The sequence below is a fragment of the Oncorhynchus mykiss genome, chromosome 21 (genome assembly GCF_013265735.2).
Source record: "Oncorhynchus mykiss isolate Arlee chromosome 21, USDA_OmykA_1.1, whole genome shotgun sequence".
NCBI classification, from domain to species: Eukaryota; Metazoa; Chordata; class Actinopteri; order Salmoniformes; family Salmonidae; genus Oncorhynchus; species Oncorhynchus mykiss.
The window spans coordinates 24,946,108-24,962,204 of record NC_048585.1 but is presented as its reverse complement, the minus strand read 5'-3'; the positions used below and the strand labels follow the sequence as shown (position 1 = coordinate 24,962,204).

Below are 16,097 nucleotides of genomic sequence, written 5' to 3'. Positions count from 1 at the left end.
AATAGCCTTCATTTCTCAGAACAAGAATAGACTGATGAGTTTCAGAAGAAAGTTATTTGTTTCTGGACATTTTGAGCCTGTAATCGAACCCAAAAATGCTGATACTCCACATACTCAACTAGTCTAAAGAAGGCCAGTTGCATTGCTTCTTTAATCAGAACAACAGTTTTCAGGTGTGTTAACATATTTGCAAAAGGGTTTTCTAATGATCAATTAGCCTTTTAAAATGATAAACTTGGATTAGCTAACACAACGTGCCATTGGAACACAGGAGTGACGGTTGCCGATAATGGGCCTCTGTACGCCGTTTCCAGCTACAAAAGTCATTTACAACATTAACAATGTCTACACTGTATTTCTGATAAATTTGATGTTATTTTAGTGGGCAGAAAAAGGACATTTCTCAGTGACCCAAAACGTTTGAACGGTAGTGTAGCTTCTATGATCTGTTATGTAACCTAGCACCCCCCCGTGGTCTCTTTTCAGTAACGGCACGGCCGGGAAGATGAACGGTGCGTTGGAGCATTCGGACCAGCCCGACCCAGACGCCATCAAGATGTTCGTGGGCCAGATCCCTCGCTCCTGGTCAGAGAAGGAGCTGAAGGAGCTGTTTGAGCCCTATGGCGCCGTCTATCAGATCAACATCCTCCGAGACCGCAGCCAGAACCCTCCACAGAGCAAAGGTATGGCAGAGAGACAGTCATACACACACACACACACACACACACACACACAACAGCCAGAGCGCTCAGCCGAACAAAGTTAAGATGGAGAATCACTCACTCACTGCTTATGCAATCCTACACAATACACAAGCAAGCAATGAACACAAAGGCATACTGTACAGTACACATGTATCAATTCCATTAATTCCAGCCTGATATTTCTCTGAAACTGTGTCTTTGACACAAAACACAATGAATATATACATGTTCATCTCATCCGCCTTTTCCTGATGAACTTGTCAAGTCAGAGAGAAAACAAAAGAGGCAGCAGAGCCGACAATGAGACAATGCTGCTGCCACATTAGCAGACACACATCAAACACAGGGAGCGAGAGCGAGACAACAGAAAGCACTGTGATGACAGGCAGCTTGAGGAGACAGTGGGAGTAGGCGGATGGAAGATGTATGGGGGAGAGGGAGACGGAGAGAGAGGAGATTTTGGTAAGGGCCACTGCAGACACACACCTGTTAATGTCATATTTGATTTATCTTCACTAAATAAAGAAATGAAAAAGGAAGAATGGAAGAGAAAGAGCAAGCGCTTTCCCTCACCTCCTCATCCCCACAGCATCTCTCTGTTTTGCTCTCTCTTTTCCCTCCTCATCTCTCTCTCCATCCCCCTCTCTCTCTTTCTGAGTCACAAGCTCCCACAAGCCTTGACACAGCAATTCACCAGTCTGCCAAGAGGAGACAGGGACACGCCTAAATCAAATCATTCGGCCTAAGCTCACTGTCATGTGCTATGTGTTTGTATGCGTGTGTGTCTGAGTGTGTTCATGCTTGTGTGTCTCTTTCTCCCTCTCCATCTCTCTGCATCTCCTCCTCTGTCTGTGTCCCTAACCTCTGGATGACTCCTCTTCCTCTTTGTTTCTCCGTAACGGATGAGGCCAATACTTTGCTCTCGTCAGCCTCTCCTCTCTTCCTCCATTGTGTCTTCCTCTGTTGCTAAGCCCTTGAGTCGCTCTGATTTATCTGGTTGATCAGTCAAAGTGTGGGAGAGTGTCACTCATAGACACTTTACTTTAAGTAGGGAGAACAGCCTCTCATCTCTTCCTTGAGACTGTAAACACTCAACAATCTCTCGCTCTCTCTCTTTCTCTGGCCTGTAAAATGGAGGATTGGATTGAACAGGAAATTGGCTGTTTGATAGAGCTCTGTCTAGGCTTGTATATTCCAAGGCTTTAGGCGCTGTTGTTTTCTCGTCGTTAAGTAAGCACTCTCTGGCGCGACATGGCCTTGTCAGAGCCCTCTCACACGGTGGAGCCGCAATGGCCCCCCTCGGCTCCACAGTTGCACAGGAGCCAATTCCCATTTCATTGGTGTCAAGGAAACTGTGCCCCTTTTCCCCCGGTCTGTTTAGCTTAAATGAATGACCATATTTTCAGAGTGGTCTCAGTTAGATGGTTGAGGGAGTGTGCTCCGTCGGTCTTGGTGATCCAGAGGCCGGGTCAACAGCTATCCTTCTCTCTTGACTATTACTAGAGTAATTTGGATTTGTGAAGTGGAGTTTATTTTAATTTTTCTCTCTCTCTCTCCATTCTTCTCTAATCTATTGATGGTAGATACACATTTCCAGTTGATACACACATTCCTCCTTACCCATACTGTTACTGATGCTTCTAGAAAATGTTTTCATACATTTTTCATGTAAAGATGGCACAATTAATACATTTAACACCAGTGAGTTCGTAGACAGTGTTTCCCATCTGAGTGGTCTGGTTGTCTTTAGATGGTTATTCTGCAGGAAGGGCAACTGCTAGTTGAGTTGAGTCTGGTCCCAGGCCTGGACTATCTGATGGATGCTGTGTGTGTCTGTGTGAACGCTGGCCAGTGCAGTCTGGACAGTTTAGTTTGGCTGCTGTTGCTTTAATGTGTTAAGAGTCAATAAACAGATGAGTGGAGAGAGCGAGATAGAATTTGATTTAGCACTGAGAGAGGGGGATGAGAGGGGGATGAGAGAGGGCCAGAGGTGTAAACAAAGACAGTCCTCCTCTCTCTCCAAGAGTTTGCATCCCAGGTTTGTTTGCGTCTGTTGTCTAGCCGGGTGTGTACAGCACAGGTGTGTGTGTGTGTGTGTGTGTTGGCAGGGGACATACTATGTCATTCATCTTAATGATCGCACCTGTCCTCCTGGGTACAGAGGCACAGCATGCACACATGCGCGCGCACACACACAAAATGGGTGTAATGTCTTCATTAGCAAGTTGTATATACTGCACAATTTTCCAGCCATGGTGTCTGAAAGAACGACTCCTCATATCAGCAACACACACGCTGCAATATAATAATAGCTCACAGTATCTGATTCTCCATCACCACTCTCCATGTACATCCACTCTGGGGTTTCCCACTGTAGTATCCAGGGGCATCCAGCTCTCCTGTGGCACACATTCACCGTTACAATTCTAATTCAACCGCATTCTCCCACAACGCTGAGGCAACGCTGGGCAAACGCTTTGCCTCCCAACACAATTATCTCCTCTAATGGATTCAGTAGAGACCGGGCCGACCTGAGTCAGAACACTGATTTATTTCATTCTTTCCTAAAGCAGCACAGCCAATTAGATTGCCATAACAAGACATACGCTTTGTTAGCTGTCTACCCAAGTCCAATTAGTGAGCGACTGCAGGTGGATTTTATAACGGGGGGGGGGGGGGGGGGGGGGGGGGTGTATTGGCATGCCTCAGTGGTGAAGCTAGTTGCCTGGATAGGAGAGCAGTGCAGTGCTGGAAGCCTACTCAGTGTGTTCAGGGTTAGCCAGGAAACAGCGTTTTGAGGATTTCATTTGGAGCCGTTTTTCCACAGTTAGTTGTGGTGGATTTGTAAAGTGTAAAGTGCTGTGTGTCCTAATCTGGTCTGAAGGTACAGTGGACATAAGGAGATATTGTCAAAGATCCAATCTTCTCAACACAGGCCACTATGGCTGAATGTACCTCCCAACCCCCGTCTCTCACTCTCTTCAACACAGGCCACTATGGCTGAATGTACCTCCCAACCCCCGTCTCTCACTCTCTTCAACACAGGCCACTATGGCTGAATGTACCTCCCAACCCCCGTCTCTCACTCTCTTCAACACAGGCCACTATGGCTGAATGTACCTCCCAACCCCCGTCTCTCACTCTCTTCAACACAGGCCACTATGGCTGAATGTACCTCCCAACCCCCGTCTCTCACTCTCTTCAACACAGGCCACTATGGCTGAATGTACCTCCCAACCCCCGTCTCTCACTCTCTTCAACACAGGCCACTATGGCTGAATGTACCACCCAACCCCCGTCTCTCACTCTCTTCAACACAGGCCACTATGGCTGAATGTACCTCCCAACCCCCGTCTCTCACTCTCTTCAACACAGGCCACTATGGTTGTACCTCCCAACCCCCGTCTCTCACTCTCTTCCCCCTCTATCAATCCACTCCTCTCCTGCTTTATTGAGTATGATCTATTTATGTCTCTCCCGTCTCTCTCTCTCTCTCACTCACTCACTCACTCACTCACTCACTCACTCACTCACACACACACAGAGTATAGTGTTCTCCCGTGTAGTCACTCTAACCAGAGGGTGGTGTGGTCAGTAATTGCAGCAGCAGAGTTAATGAATGTGGGTCAGAGGCTGAGTGGAGCCCTGGGGTCACGGGGGTGAAGGGGTTCTTCCTGGGTGCTGGGGCCCAGTGAAGAGTGCAGGAACCTGGTGTAGAGTGGTCTATAACCCCCCTCCCTCCCATTCATCTCCTCCATCTAGCTCTGCACAACCAGAAGAGTGCTTTTCATTCCTCTCTCTCTCTCTCTCTCTCTCTCTCTCTCCATCTTTATTGCTCTCTCTCCTCTTTCTCCTCTGTTAATAAACCATGCTAACATTCTGTTCCTCGTCGGCTGCACTCAATCGGCAATCTGACGAAATCGTTCTGCTCTTTTTCACCCCTCCCTCCATGCCAGTCCTCTCTTCTCTTACCCCTCTCCAATCATCCGTGCCTCTTCATCCCTGTCTTCTCTCTCATCCCTTTTATTTTTCCTCTACCCTCTCTCTACCCACCTCTCTCTACCCACCTCTCTCTGTCTAATATGATGGTGTGGACTTGTGGATGTTGTTATTGACAGTATGAGAAGGGCACAGGTTTTTTGTGCAGTCAAAAGGCTCCTTCAGTAGATATAAAGCATTTATGAACACCGTCTCTCTCCTAATCTCTATTCCTCTCACTGGCTGCTCTCTACTCCCCTCCCCTCTCTCTGCGTTTTGTGTGTGTGTATATTTTCTTTCTCCTCTGTGTGTTTTGTGCATGCCTGCATGTGTGTGTATCTCTAGTGTAGTGTGTGTGGTGTGTTTTATGCCTTGTTGGCCTTCATATAAATGTTGAGAGAGAGGTAGGCTATTCACAGTACACTCAGTGAACTCACATATTGAGTGTCTCGGTCTTGTTTCTGTGTTGGATACATGTGTACTCGGTCTTGAATCTGTCTCGGACAGTGAGGACTCGTACTTTTTCCCCGAGACCAGTGGAGTAAAAAACTCCTAATTATGAGCTTCCATTCAGTCAGAACGTTAAAACTGCTTCACCAGGCCAAATATATACACTCCTTTCTTGAAACATTAATACAGTCTCTTAACAGCCGTAATATCTATTATAGACATGTTTGTGCAGTGGTGAACCTATAGGCCTTCAGTGTGTGACAGTGGTGAAACTATAGGTATTCAGTGTGTGACAGTGGTGAAACTATAGGCCTTCAGTCTGTGACAGGTTAGTACAGTGGTGAACCTATAGGTCTTCAGTGTGTGACAGGTTAGTACAGTGGTGAACCTATAGGCCTTCAGTGTGTGACAGTGGTGAACCTATAGGTCTTCAATGTGACAGGTTAGTACAGTGGTGAACCTATAGGTCTTCAGTGTGTGACAGGTTAGTACAGTGGTGAACCTATAGGCCTTCAGTGTGTGACAGTGGTGAACCTATAGGCCTTCAGTGTGTGACAGTGGTGAACCTATAGGCCTTCAGTGTGTGACAGTGGTGAAGCTATAGGTCTTCAGTGTGTGACAGGTTAGTACAGTGGTGAACCTATAGATCTTCAGTGTGTGACAGTGGAGAAGCTATAGGTCTTCAGTGTGTGACAGGTTAGTACAGTGGTGAACCTATAGGTCTTCAGTGTGACAGGTTAGTACAGTGGTGAACCTATAGGTCTTCAGTGTATGACAGGTTAGTACAGTGGTGAACCTATAGGTCTTCAGTATGTGACAGGTTAGTACAGTGGTGAACCTATAGGTCTTCAGTGTGACAGGTTAGTACAGTGGTGAACCTATAGGCCTTCAGTGTGTGACAGGTTAGTACAGTAGTGAACCTATAGGTCTTCAGTGTGTGACAGGTTAGTACAGTAGTGAACCTATAGGTCTTTAGTGTGTGACAGGTTAGTACAGTGGTGAACCTATAGGTCTTCAGTATGTGACAGGTTAGTACAGTGGTGAACCTATAGGTCTTCAGTGTGTGACAGGTTAGTACAGTGGTGAACCTATAGGTCTTCAGGGTGGGACAGGTTAGTACAGTAGTGAACCTATAGGTCTTCAGTGTGTGACAGGTTAGTACAGTAGTGAACCTATAGGTCTTCAGTATGTGACAGGTTAGTACAGTGGTGAACCTATAGGTCTTCAGTGTGTGACAGGTTAGTACAGTGGTGAACCTATAGGTCTTCAGGGTGTGACAGGTTAGTACAGTAGTGAACCTATAGGTCTTCAGTGTGTGACAGGTTAGTACAGTAGTGAACCTATACGTCTTCAGTGTGTGACAGGTTAGTACAGTGGTGAACCTATAGGTCTTCAGTATGTGACAGGTTAGTACAGTGGTGAACCTATAGGTCTTCAGTGGTGAACCTATAGGTCTTCAGTGTGACAGGTTAGTACAGTGGTGAACCTATAGGCCTTCAGTGTGTGACAGGTTAGTACAGTAGTGAACCTATAGGTCTTCAGTGTTTGACAGGTTAGTACAGTGGTGAACCTATAGATCTTCAGTGTGTGACAGGTTAGTACAGTGGTGAACCTATAGGTCTTTAGTGTGACAGGTTAGTACAGTAGTGAACCTATAGGTCTTCAGTGTGTGACAGGTTAGTACAGTAGTGAACCTATAGGTCTTCAGTGTGTGACAGGTTAGTACAGTAGTGAACCTATAGGTCTTCAGTGTGTGACAGGTTAGTACAGTAGTGAACCTATAGGTCTTCAGTGTGTGACAGGTTAGTACAGTGGTGAACCTATAGGTCTTCAGTATGTGACAGGTTAGTACAGTGGTGAACCTATAGGTCTTCAGTGTGACAGGTTAGTACAGTGGAGAACCTGTAGGTCTTCAGTGTGACAGGTTAGTACAGTAGTGAACCTATAGGTCTTCAGTGTGTGACAGTGGAAAACCTATAGGTCTTCAGTGTGTGACAGGTTAGTACAGTGGTGAACCTATAGGTCTTCAGTGTGTGACAGTGGAGAACCTATAGGTCTTCAGTGTGTGACAGGTTAGTACAGTGGTGAACCTATAGGTCTTCAGTGTGACAGGTTAGTACAGTGGTGAACCTATAGGTCTTCAGTGTGTGACAGGTTAGTACAGTAGTGAACCTATAGGTCTTCAGTGTGTGACAGGTTAGTACAGTAGTGAACCTATAGGTCTTTAGTGTGTGACAGGTTAGTACAGTGGTGAACCTATAGGTCTTCAGTGTGACAGGTTAGTACAGTGGTGAACCTATAGGTCTTCAGTGTGTGACAGTGGTGAAACTATAGGTCTTCAGTGTGTGACAGGTTAGTACAGTGGTGAACCTATAGGTCTTCAGTGTGTGACAGGTTAGTACAGTGGTGAACCTATAGGTCTTCAGGGTGTGACAGGTTAGTACAGTAGTGAACCTATAGGTCTTCAGTGTGTGACAGGTTAGTACAGTGGTGAACCTATAGGTCTTCAGTGTGTGACAGGTTAGTACAGTAGTGAACCTATAGGTCTTCAGTGTGTGACAGGTTAGTACAGTGGTGAACCTATAGGTCTTCAGTGGTGAACCTATAGGTCTTCAGTGTGACAGGTTAGTACAGAGGTGAACCTATAGATCTTCAGTGTTTGACAGGTTAGTACAGTAGTGAACCTATAGGTCTTCAGTGTTTGACAGGTTAGTACAGTGGTGAACCTATAGATCTTCAGTGTGTGACAGGTTAGTACAGTGGTGAACCTATAGGTCTTTAGTGTGACAGGTTAGTACAGTAGTGAACCTATAGGTCTTCAGTGTGTGACAGGTTAGTACAGTAGTGAACCTATAGGTCTTCAGTGTGTGACAGGTTAGTACAGTAGTGAACCTATAGGTCTTCAGTGTGTGACAGGTTAGTACAGTAGTGAACCTATAGGTCTTTAGTGTGTGACAGGTTAGTACAGTGGTGAACCTATAGGTCTTCAGTATGTGACAGGTTAGTACAGTGGTGAACCTATAGGTCTTCAGTGTGACAGGTTAGTACAGTGGTGAACCTATAGGTCTTCAGTGTGTGACAGTGGTGAAACTATAGGTCTTCAGTGTGTGACAGGTTAGTACAGTGGTGAACCTATAGGTCTTCAGTGTGTGACAGGTTAGTACAGTGGTGACCCTATAGGTCTTCAGGGTGTGACAGGTTAGTACAGTAGTGAACCTATAGGTCTTCAGTGTGTGACAGTGGTGAACCTATAGGTCTTCAGTGTGTGACAGTGGTGAACCTATAGGTCTTCAGTGTGTGACAGGTTAGTACAGTAGTGAACCTATAGGTCTTCAGTGTGTGACAGGTTAGTACAGTGGTGAACCTATAGGTCTTCAGTATGTGACAGGTTAGTACAGTGGTGAACCTATAGGTCTTCAGTGGTGAACCTATAGGTCTTCAGTGTGACAGGTTAGTACAGTGGGTGAACCTATAGGCCTTCAGTGTGTGACAGGTTAGTACAGTAGTGAACCTATAGGTCTTCAGTGTTTGACAGGTTAGTACAGTGGTGAACCTATAGATCTTCAGTGTGTGACAGGTTAGTACAGTGGTGAACCTATAGGTCTTTAGTGTGACAGGTTAGTACAGTAGTGAACCTATAGGTCTTCAGTGTGTGACAGGTTAGTACAGTAGTGAACCTATAGGTCTTCAGTGTGTGACAGGTTAGTACAGTAGTGAACCTATAGGTCTTCAGTGTGTGACAGGTTAGTACAGTAGTGAACCTATAGGTCTTCAGTGTGTGACAGGTTAGTACAGTGGTGAACCTATAGGTCTTCAGTGTGTGACAGGTTAGTACAGTGGTGAACCTATAGGTCTTCAGTATGTGACAGGTTAGTACAGTGGTGAACCTATAGGTCTTCAGTGTGACAGGTTAGTACAGTGGAGAACCTATAGGTCTTCAGTGTGACAGGTTAGTACAGTAGTGAACCTATAGGTCTTCAGTGTGTGACAGTGGAGAACCTATAGGTCTTCAGTATGACAGGTTAGTACAGTGGTGAACCTATAGGTCTTCAGTGGTGAACCTATAGGTCTTCAGTATGACAGGTTAGTACAGTGGTGAACCTATAGGTCTTCAGTGTGTGACAGGTTAGTACAGTGGTGAACCTATAGGTCTTCAGTGTGTGACAGGTTGGTGATTCTGAAAGGAGATTAACCGTAATACCAGGTCACTCATGTAGGAGGGTGCACTTTTAGTAAAACACAAAGGGCCAGTGGTCTAGTGGAGGCTATACACGGGTATAAGCTGTACACTCACATATTTTTCGGTGGACGTTGCGTATACTGACTTCTTAATCCCTACTGATGCGTATCAAAGTAGCGTAGTGGAGCTATACGACTTATCAATTATACAGTACAATAGAGCAATCATGCATAAAGTAGCCTCGTGTGCCGAGCACATAACCTCGTTTCAGCGGAATATCATGTGCAGGCAGGACGTTTGCAGCTCGCAACGTGTTTTGGCATAGAGCAGCTCACAGAAGAATCACATCGGTAGCGCGTAGGGTAGGAAAGACATTTCAATTTATGATATCTACCAGTATATGGTAACTAAGCCAACAATGGGTATGCAAACCAGGTATTTAAAAAGTGAAGTCCGAAGTGTTGGTTAGTAGGCTATTTGTGATGCACAATTGTCAACGTGCTTTTTGCATCAGGGGTGTAGACATGGATGGGCCTGGGTGAACAGAGGTACATCCACTGGGGAGTCAGGCCCTGACAAGCCCACCCAATCAGATTGGTGAGGTTTAAGCATTGTTGTGGACTTAAACCATCACATTTTTGTATTTTATTTATATTTACATTTTTGATATTTTGATAGTGAAAATCTGTGAAAACTCATGAAAACAGCGTTCCTTTCCTTTGCTGGGCAGGCTGTTAACTTTTTGGCAAAATGTTTAATATACCCACTTCTCCAGAAACCACTATACCACTGCATAGGGCCGATGGAAAGACAGCAGTCACACACAGCATGCTGTAAAGGAGAAGCAGTCCATAAACCAGTAGGTCCCATTCATAAGAAAACAAAAACAAAACAATTAGCATTTCCCAGTTGACTATTACTTCCCATTGCAAAAAAACATTTCACGTTTAGCACACCAAGTAACCGGGGACCTAAAGTTTAAAGTGGAACTGACAGAGTTTTAACTACTTTGCAGATATGAAACAAACAAAAAATCATAATATCAGTCAAAAATATCAAATTCCCAGTTTATGCTACAAAACCAACTTTATAAGAGATCTTAAAAATAGGTTCTATTTGACTCAACGTTCCATGCCGAAGTCTAAGGCATTGTTGGCAGAATAGATGGATGCAGTTCAATGCATGATTCATATAATTCCCCAATACACAGCTGGCCTGCTACATTGTTTGCTGTCTCCATTTGGGATTTCAGTTTCAATGACTCATTATTCTGGACAAAAACGGACGATTGTAACTAAGGATGGGAATGTCAATACAATCAAACTAGCAAGGGCAATGATCACAAGTCAGTCATAACATGGCTAATAGGCTAGAGTGTCTATTTATGTACTGTAGCAAGCTAAAAAAAACGGAGCCTAACGTTAGCTGGATAGATAGCTAGCTAGCTGCTAGGAGCATGTCATGCCATGCCATTCGAGGAGTGGGTGAGCAACTGACTTTTTCCCCTCACATCGTTTTTCGGTGGCTATACACAGCTAGAGTTGCAGGTGTCATTTGGTTAGCTAGCAAGAACTTGAACAACTGTTATCCAATTAGAATATCTCTTGCATTCACAAATTCACTTTGACTAACTGCGCTCCCAAGTGGTCTAAGACCCTGCATCTCAGTGCTAGAGGCGTCACTACAGACACCCTGGTTCAAATCCAGACTGTATCACAATCAGCCATGATTGGGAGTCCCATAGGGCAGCGCACAATTGGCCATGCGTTGTCCGAGTTTGGCCAGTGTAGTCCGTCATTGTAAACATGAATTTGTTCTTAACTGACTTGCCTAGTTAAATAAAGGTTAAATAAAAAAAATTATATACTCCGATTTCAGAGCACTCTCGTCTGAGTGTGCCAGAGCGCAGAACAACTGATGAATTTACGAACACGCAACACCTCCTGAATATGACCGTGTAAGTAAAAGTTGAAAAAAAGTCATAGCTAGTCAAGGTGAGTGAGTTGTTCTCTCATTTGTGTCTGGAAGTAGAAAGCTAGCTAACTAGCCAGTTAGCTTGGGTGCTTGGTTGGGACAATCATGCATTGGCAGGCAAGCTGCAGAAGGACGTGGCTACAATTCCCCATTGTTTATCAGTGCAATTTTGACGGCCAACTAGCTGAAAAGGTTTGAGAGGGTTTATCTAATGTTCCTTCGTTGGATTTTAGCTTATCTTGCTCTGGCTAGCATTAGTTGTGGACCTTGTTGTTGTTGATGTTCATAACTAAGGGCGAGAGAACCTTGTGGTATTTACATATTTGCAGAAATCTATTCAGGTGTATTTTGTGACTTTTGGCGAATGCGTTCTAATGATCTAAAGTCGTGCTGTTACAACTGCCCGTAAACACACAGTCCAGTTCAAAATGAATGATGGAAGGTCTGCGTGACAAATGGCTTGTTTGTATAAAGGCCTACTGTAGCTCTGATTGGCTATAGCGCACCAGTCTGTGTAGACTCCGGTCCTGGACAAGACAGATGTTTTTATTAGGTTTTGTTTACTGCAGTGTCTATTAATTGTCCAAATGCACGGCCGCTTTCCCACTCTATATTACTATAGACTTTTCACAAATGCCTTACTGTCCGTAATAACCAAACATTCTAAGAATCTATGAAAATGACCATATCTAAGTGGTCACTTGTCAGAAAATGTTTAAAAATGTGTCATATTCTTCCTGGGGTTGTAAATGTCATGTTGCTAAAATGCTGTCAGTTCCACTTTAAATGCAACCATGTTTCACACACACACAAGTTATTTTCAAAGAGATGGCTAACACCACAAACACGCTGGAATAAAAAAACACAGTTCCCCTCAGCAGATGATGATCATTATTCTTGAAAAGAGAGAAGCTAACACATTAGCAACGACATCCTCTTTGTTAACACCTGCTGGCCTTCAAGTAGGCAGAAGTTTTTGTAAAAACAGTCCCACCCATTAAGGCAAAATGGGATTGCTTGATTCCACTGTTACTTCACACAAACGTTGTCCTAAATACAGTTGAATGGCATATGCCTTTATATAGCTTCTGATGGCCTAGCTGATGGCTGACTTAGCTAGCTAGATTCATCTCCCCAGAGACCAGCAAATAAAAATTCTAATTGGTGTTAACCCTCAGTGTTAACCCTTATCGACAAACCCTTTTAAATCAGATCATTATTATTATACTCATTATTTTAACAACTCTTAGCCCTTCTCTGAAGGCGGAGAAGGCCCATTGTACTCCACTGTGTTTGGGATAGTAATATATGTAGAGTGGCTCTATTTTCATCAACATACATTTCTTCACTATTCTGAATGTCTAAAGAATCCATATGTTGTTCTGAAATATGAACACAGAAATACTGGACATTCTGAACTCTTATTATGGTGGTTGATTTGACTAAATTCTAATCATGGTCTTTAATTTGACTTGCATTTTTCTGGTCTCGGTCTTGACTCTGTCTCGGACCCCTAGTCACCCTCCCGTTCTCGGTCTGGACTCAGTCTTGCCCCTCCTCCGGTCTCGGTCTTGACTCAGTCTCGGACCCTTAGTCACCCTCCCGTTCTCGGTCTTGACTCAGTCTCGCCCCTCCTCCTGTCTTGACTCAGTTTCGCCCCTCCTCCGGTCTTGACTCGGTCTCGCCCCTCCTCCGGTCTTGACTCAGTTTCGCACCTCCTCCGGTCTTGACTCAGTTTCGCCCCTCCTCCGGTCTTGACTCGGTCTCGCCCCTCCTCCAGTCTTGACTCGGTCTCGCCCCTCCTCCTGTCTTGACTCGGTCTCGCCCCTCCTCCTGTCTTGACTCGGTCTCACCCCTCCTCCTGTCTTGACTCGGTCTCGCCCCTCCTCCGGTCTTGACTCGGTCTCGCCCCTCCTCCGGTCTTGACTCAGTTTCGCCCCTCCTCTGGTCTTGACTCAGTCTCGCCCCTCCTCCGGTCTTGACTCGGTCTCGCCCCTCCTCCGGTCTCGGTCTTGACTCAGTCTCGCCCCTCCTCCGGTCTTGACTCGGTCTCGCCCCTCCTCCGGTCTTGACTCAGTTTCGCACCTCCTCCGGTCTTGACTCAGTTTCGCCCCTCCTCCGGTCTTGACTCAGTCTCCGCCCCTCCTCCGGTCTTGACTCAGTCTCCGCCCCTCCTCCGGTCTTGACTCAGTCTCCGCCCCTCCTCTGGTCTTGACTCAGTCTCCGCCCCTCCTCCGGTCTTGACTCGGTCTCGCCCCTCCTCCTGTCTTGACTCGGTCTTGCCCCTCCTCCGGTCTTGACTTGGTCTTGCCCCTCCTCCGGTCTTGAATCGGTCTCGCCCCCCCTCCGGTCTTGGTCTTGAATTGGTCTGGCTTTAGGTGGTCTCGGACACAGCATTGAGTACACTACTGCTAGTTTTGTGCATGCATTTTTTTCACTAATTGTTCTTTTGATAAATCACATACGATCTGAAAAATACCTGATATGGAAAAAGATCTGATGTGAAGAGACCTGATGAGACCCAAAAAATGGGTCTGCTTGTCTAAACGCAGCCTTAGTGTGTGAGAACAATGCTCTGCTTTTTGATCCTCTTCCTGACAGCACACCAACAGGGACAGTCAACCACAGGCCGCATCGCTAGCCCTCACAGGCCCTACCCTATGAGAATCACAATACACACCACTACTGCTACACTTACCATCCCATACACAGGCCCTACCCTATGAGAATCACAATACACACCACTAATGCTACACTTACCATCCCATACACAGGCCCTATCCTATGAGAATCACAATACACACCACTAATGCTACACTTACCATCCCATACACAGGCCCTATCCTATGAGAATCACAATACACACCACTAATGCTACACTTACCATCCCATACACAGGCCCTATCCTATGAGAATCACAATACACACCACTACTGCTACACTTACCATCCCATACACAGGCCCTATGCTATGGAGATCACAATAGGCCTATGCTAGGCTAAGACACTAATGCTAGGCTAAGACACTAATGCTAGGCTAAGCAACGCTGATACAACACTAATGCTAGGGAATCACAATACACACCACTAACACGCTAACCCCCCCATACCTATGATGACACTATAAGAGCTAAATAGGCTGTGTGCTTTGGGAACCACAATACACATGTATTTCCAGACTCTGGGCTAACCCTTCCATACAGCCTCTACACTATGGGAATGACAACAGTGCTAATACGGAGCTCAAACCTGTCCATACACAGGCCCCACACCATGGGCATCACAGCACACAGCTAATGCTAGGCTAACCCCTCCCATACACTGGCCCCACAACGTGGCAATCACAGCACACAGCTAATGCTAGGCTAACCCCTCCCATACACAGGCCCCACACCATGGGCATCACAGCACACAGCTAATGCTAGGCTAACCCCTCCCATACACAGGCCCCACACCATGGACATCACAGCACACAGCTAATGCTAGGATAACCCCTCCTATACACAGGCTATACACTATGGGAATTGTACTACAGACTACTACTGTTACACTAAGCTCAAACCTGCCCATACACAAGCCCTACTCTATGGAAATCCCAGTGCAGTCCCTTCATGCTAGGCCAAGACCTTAACCATCCCAAACACAGACAACACCATATGAAAACGCTGGTCATTTTAAAGCCACCTTTTCCAATAGAATGCAATCATCAACCCCTCTGCAACGGGGTACCTGTGCAACATAACGGAAGTGAGATGGATGGACAGCAGGACTAGTCATTCACGCACATCTCAAAAAATGAGGAATTGAAAACTGTAAATGTGTGAAAAGTGATTCTACATGACTCAGCAGTTCCTCTGCTCCTTATACTGCTGACTGTGGCTTAATGGTCTACAGCTGGACTGTCTGCTACCTACACTGGAGATGACTATTTCATATACTGTATAATGACTAGACCTTTCCTTCTCTCTCTGTCTCATTTCTCTCTCTCTCTCTCCTTTCTCTTTCGCTCTCTCTCATGTCTCTCTCTCTCTCTCTCTCTGTCTCTGTCTGTCTCTCTCTCTCTCTCTGTCTCTCTCTCTGTCTCTGTCTGTCTCTCTCTCTCTCTGTCTCTGTCTGTCTCTCTCTCTCTCTCTCTCTCTCTATCTCTCTCTCTCTCTGTCTCTCTCTCTCTCTCTGTCTCTCTCTCTCTCTCTGTCTCTCTCTCTGTCTCTGTCTGTCTCTCTCTCTCTCTGTCTCTGTCTGTCTCTCTCTCTCTCTCTCTATCTCTCTCTCTCTCTGTCTCTCTCTCTCTGTCTCTCTCTGTCTCTCTCTCTCTGTCTCTCTGTCTCATTTCTCTGTCTCTGTCTCTTTCTCTCTCTCTCTCCTTTCTCTTTCGCTCTCTCTCTTTCTCTTTCGCTCTCTCTCTTTCTCTGACTGGCTCCTGTCCTCCCTCCCTCTCTCCCCTTCTCTCTCTTTGATGTGTCTCTGTCATTCTGAAATACTGTTACTCAAGTCATTAATACTGAATTGTTTTAAAATCGTGAATGTTTTCTTCATGTAAATGCTAAGCTGGTTTCTCCTTGAGCCTACTTTTGACGGATGACATAAAACTGTATGAATAAATTAAGGACACTTTTTTGGTTGCTTATCATGTTCATCTCTCTCCCCCTCTCTTCTCCCAGGGTGCTGTTTTGTCACGTTTTACACACGGAAAGCTGCCCTTGAAGCCCAGAACGCACTGCATAACATAAAGACCTTAACAGGGGTGAGTGTGTGTTCACGGCCCACGCTGCCCTGCTGTCACGCAGTGTCAGTGATTACCAGGGGACATCT

At 45.6% G+C, this 16,097-nt stretch overlaps 1 protein-coding gene across 31 annotated transcripts in view; it reads left to right on the top strand.

Moving 5' to 3' along the window:
• The window catches only part of LOC110501039 (CUGBP Elav-like family member 2), a 227,764-nt gene that overhangs the window by 141,073 nt on the left and 70,594 nt on the right, over positions 1-16,097 (top strand). For all 31 annotated transcript variants that reach the window (XM_036957414.1, XM_036957410.1, XM_036957413.1 and 28 more), the window contains 2 exons: positions 487-683; positions 15,947-16,029. In XM_036957414.1, the coding sequence (XP_036813309.1) occupies positions 487-683; positions 15,947-16,029 (280 nt within the window). The remainder of the gene's footprint in view (positions 1-486; positions 684-15,946; positions 16,030-16,097) is intronic.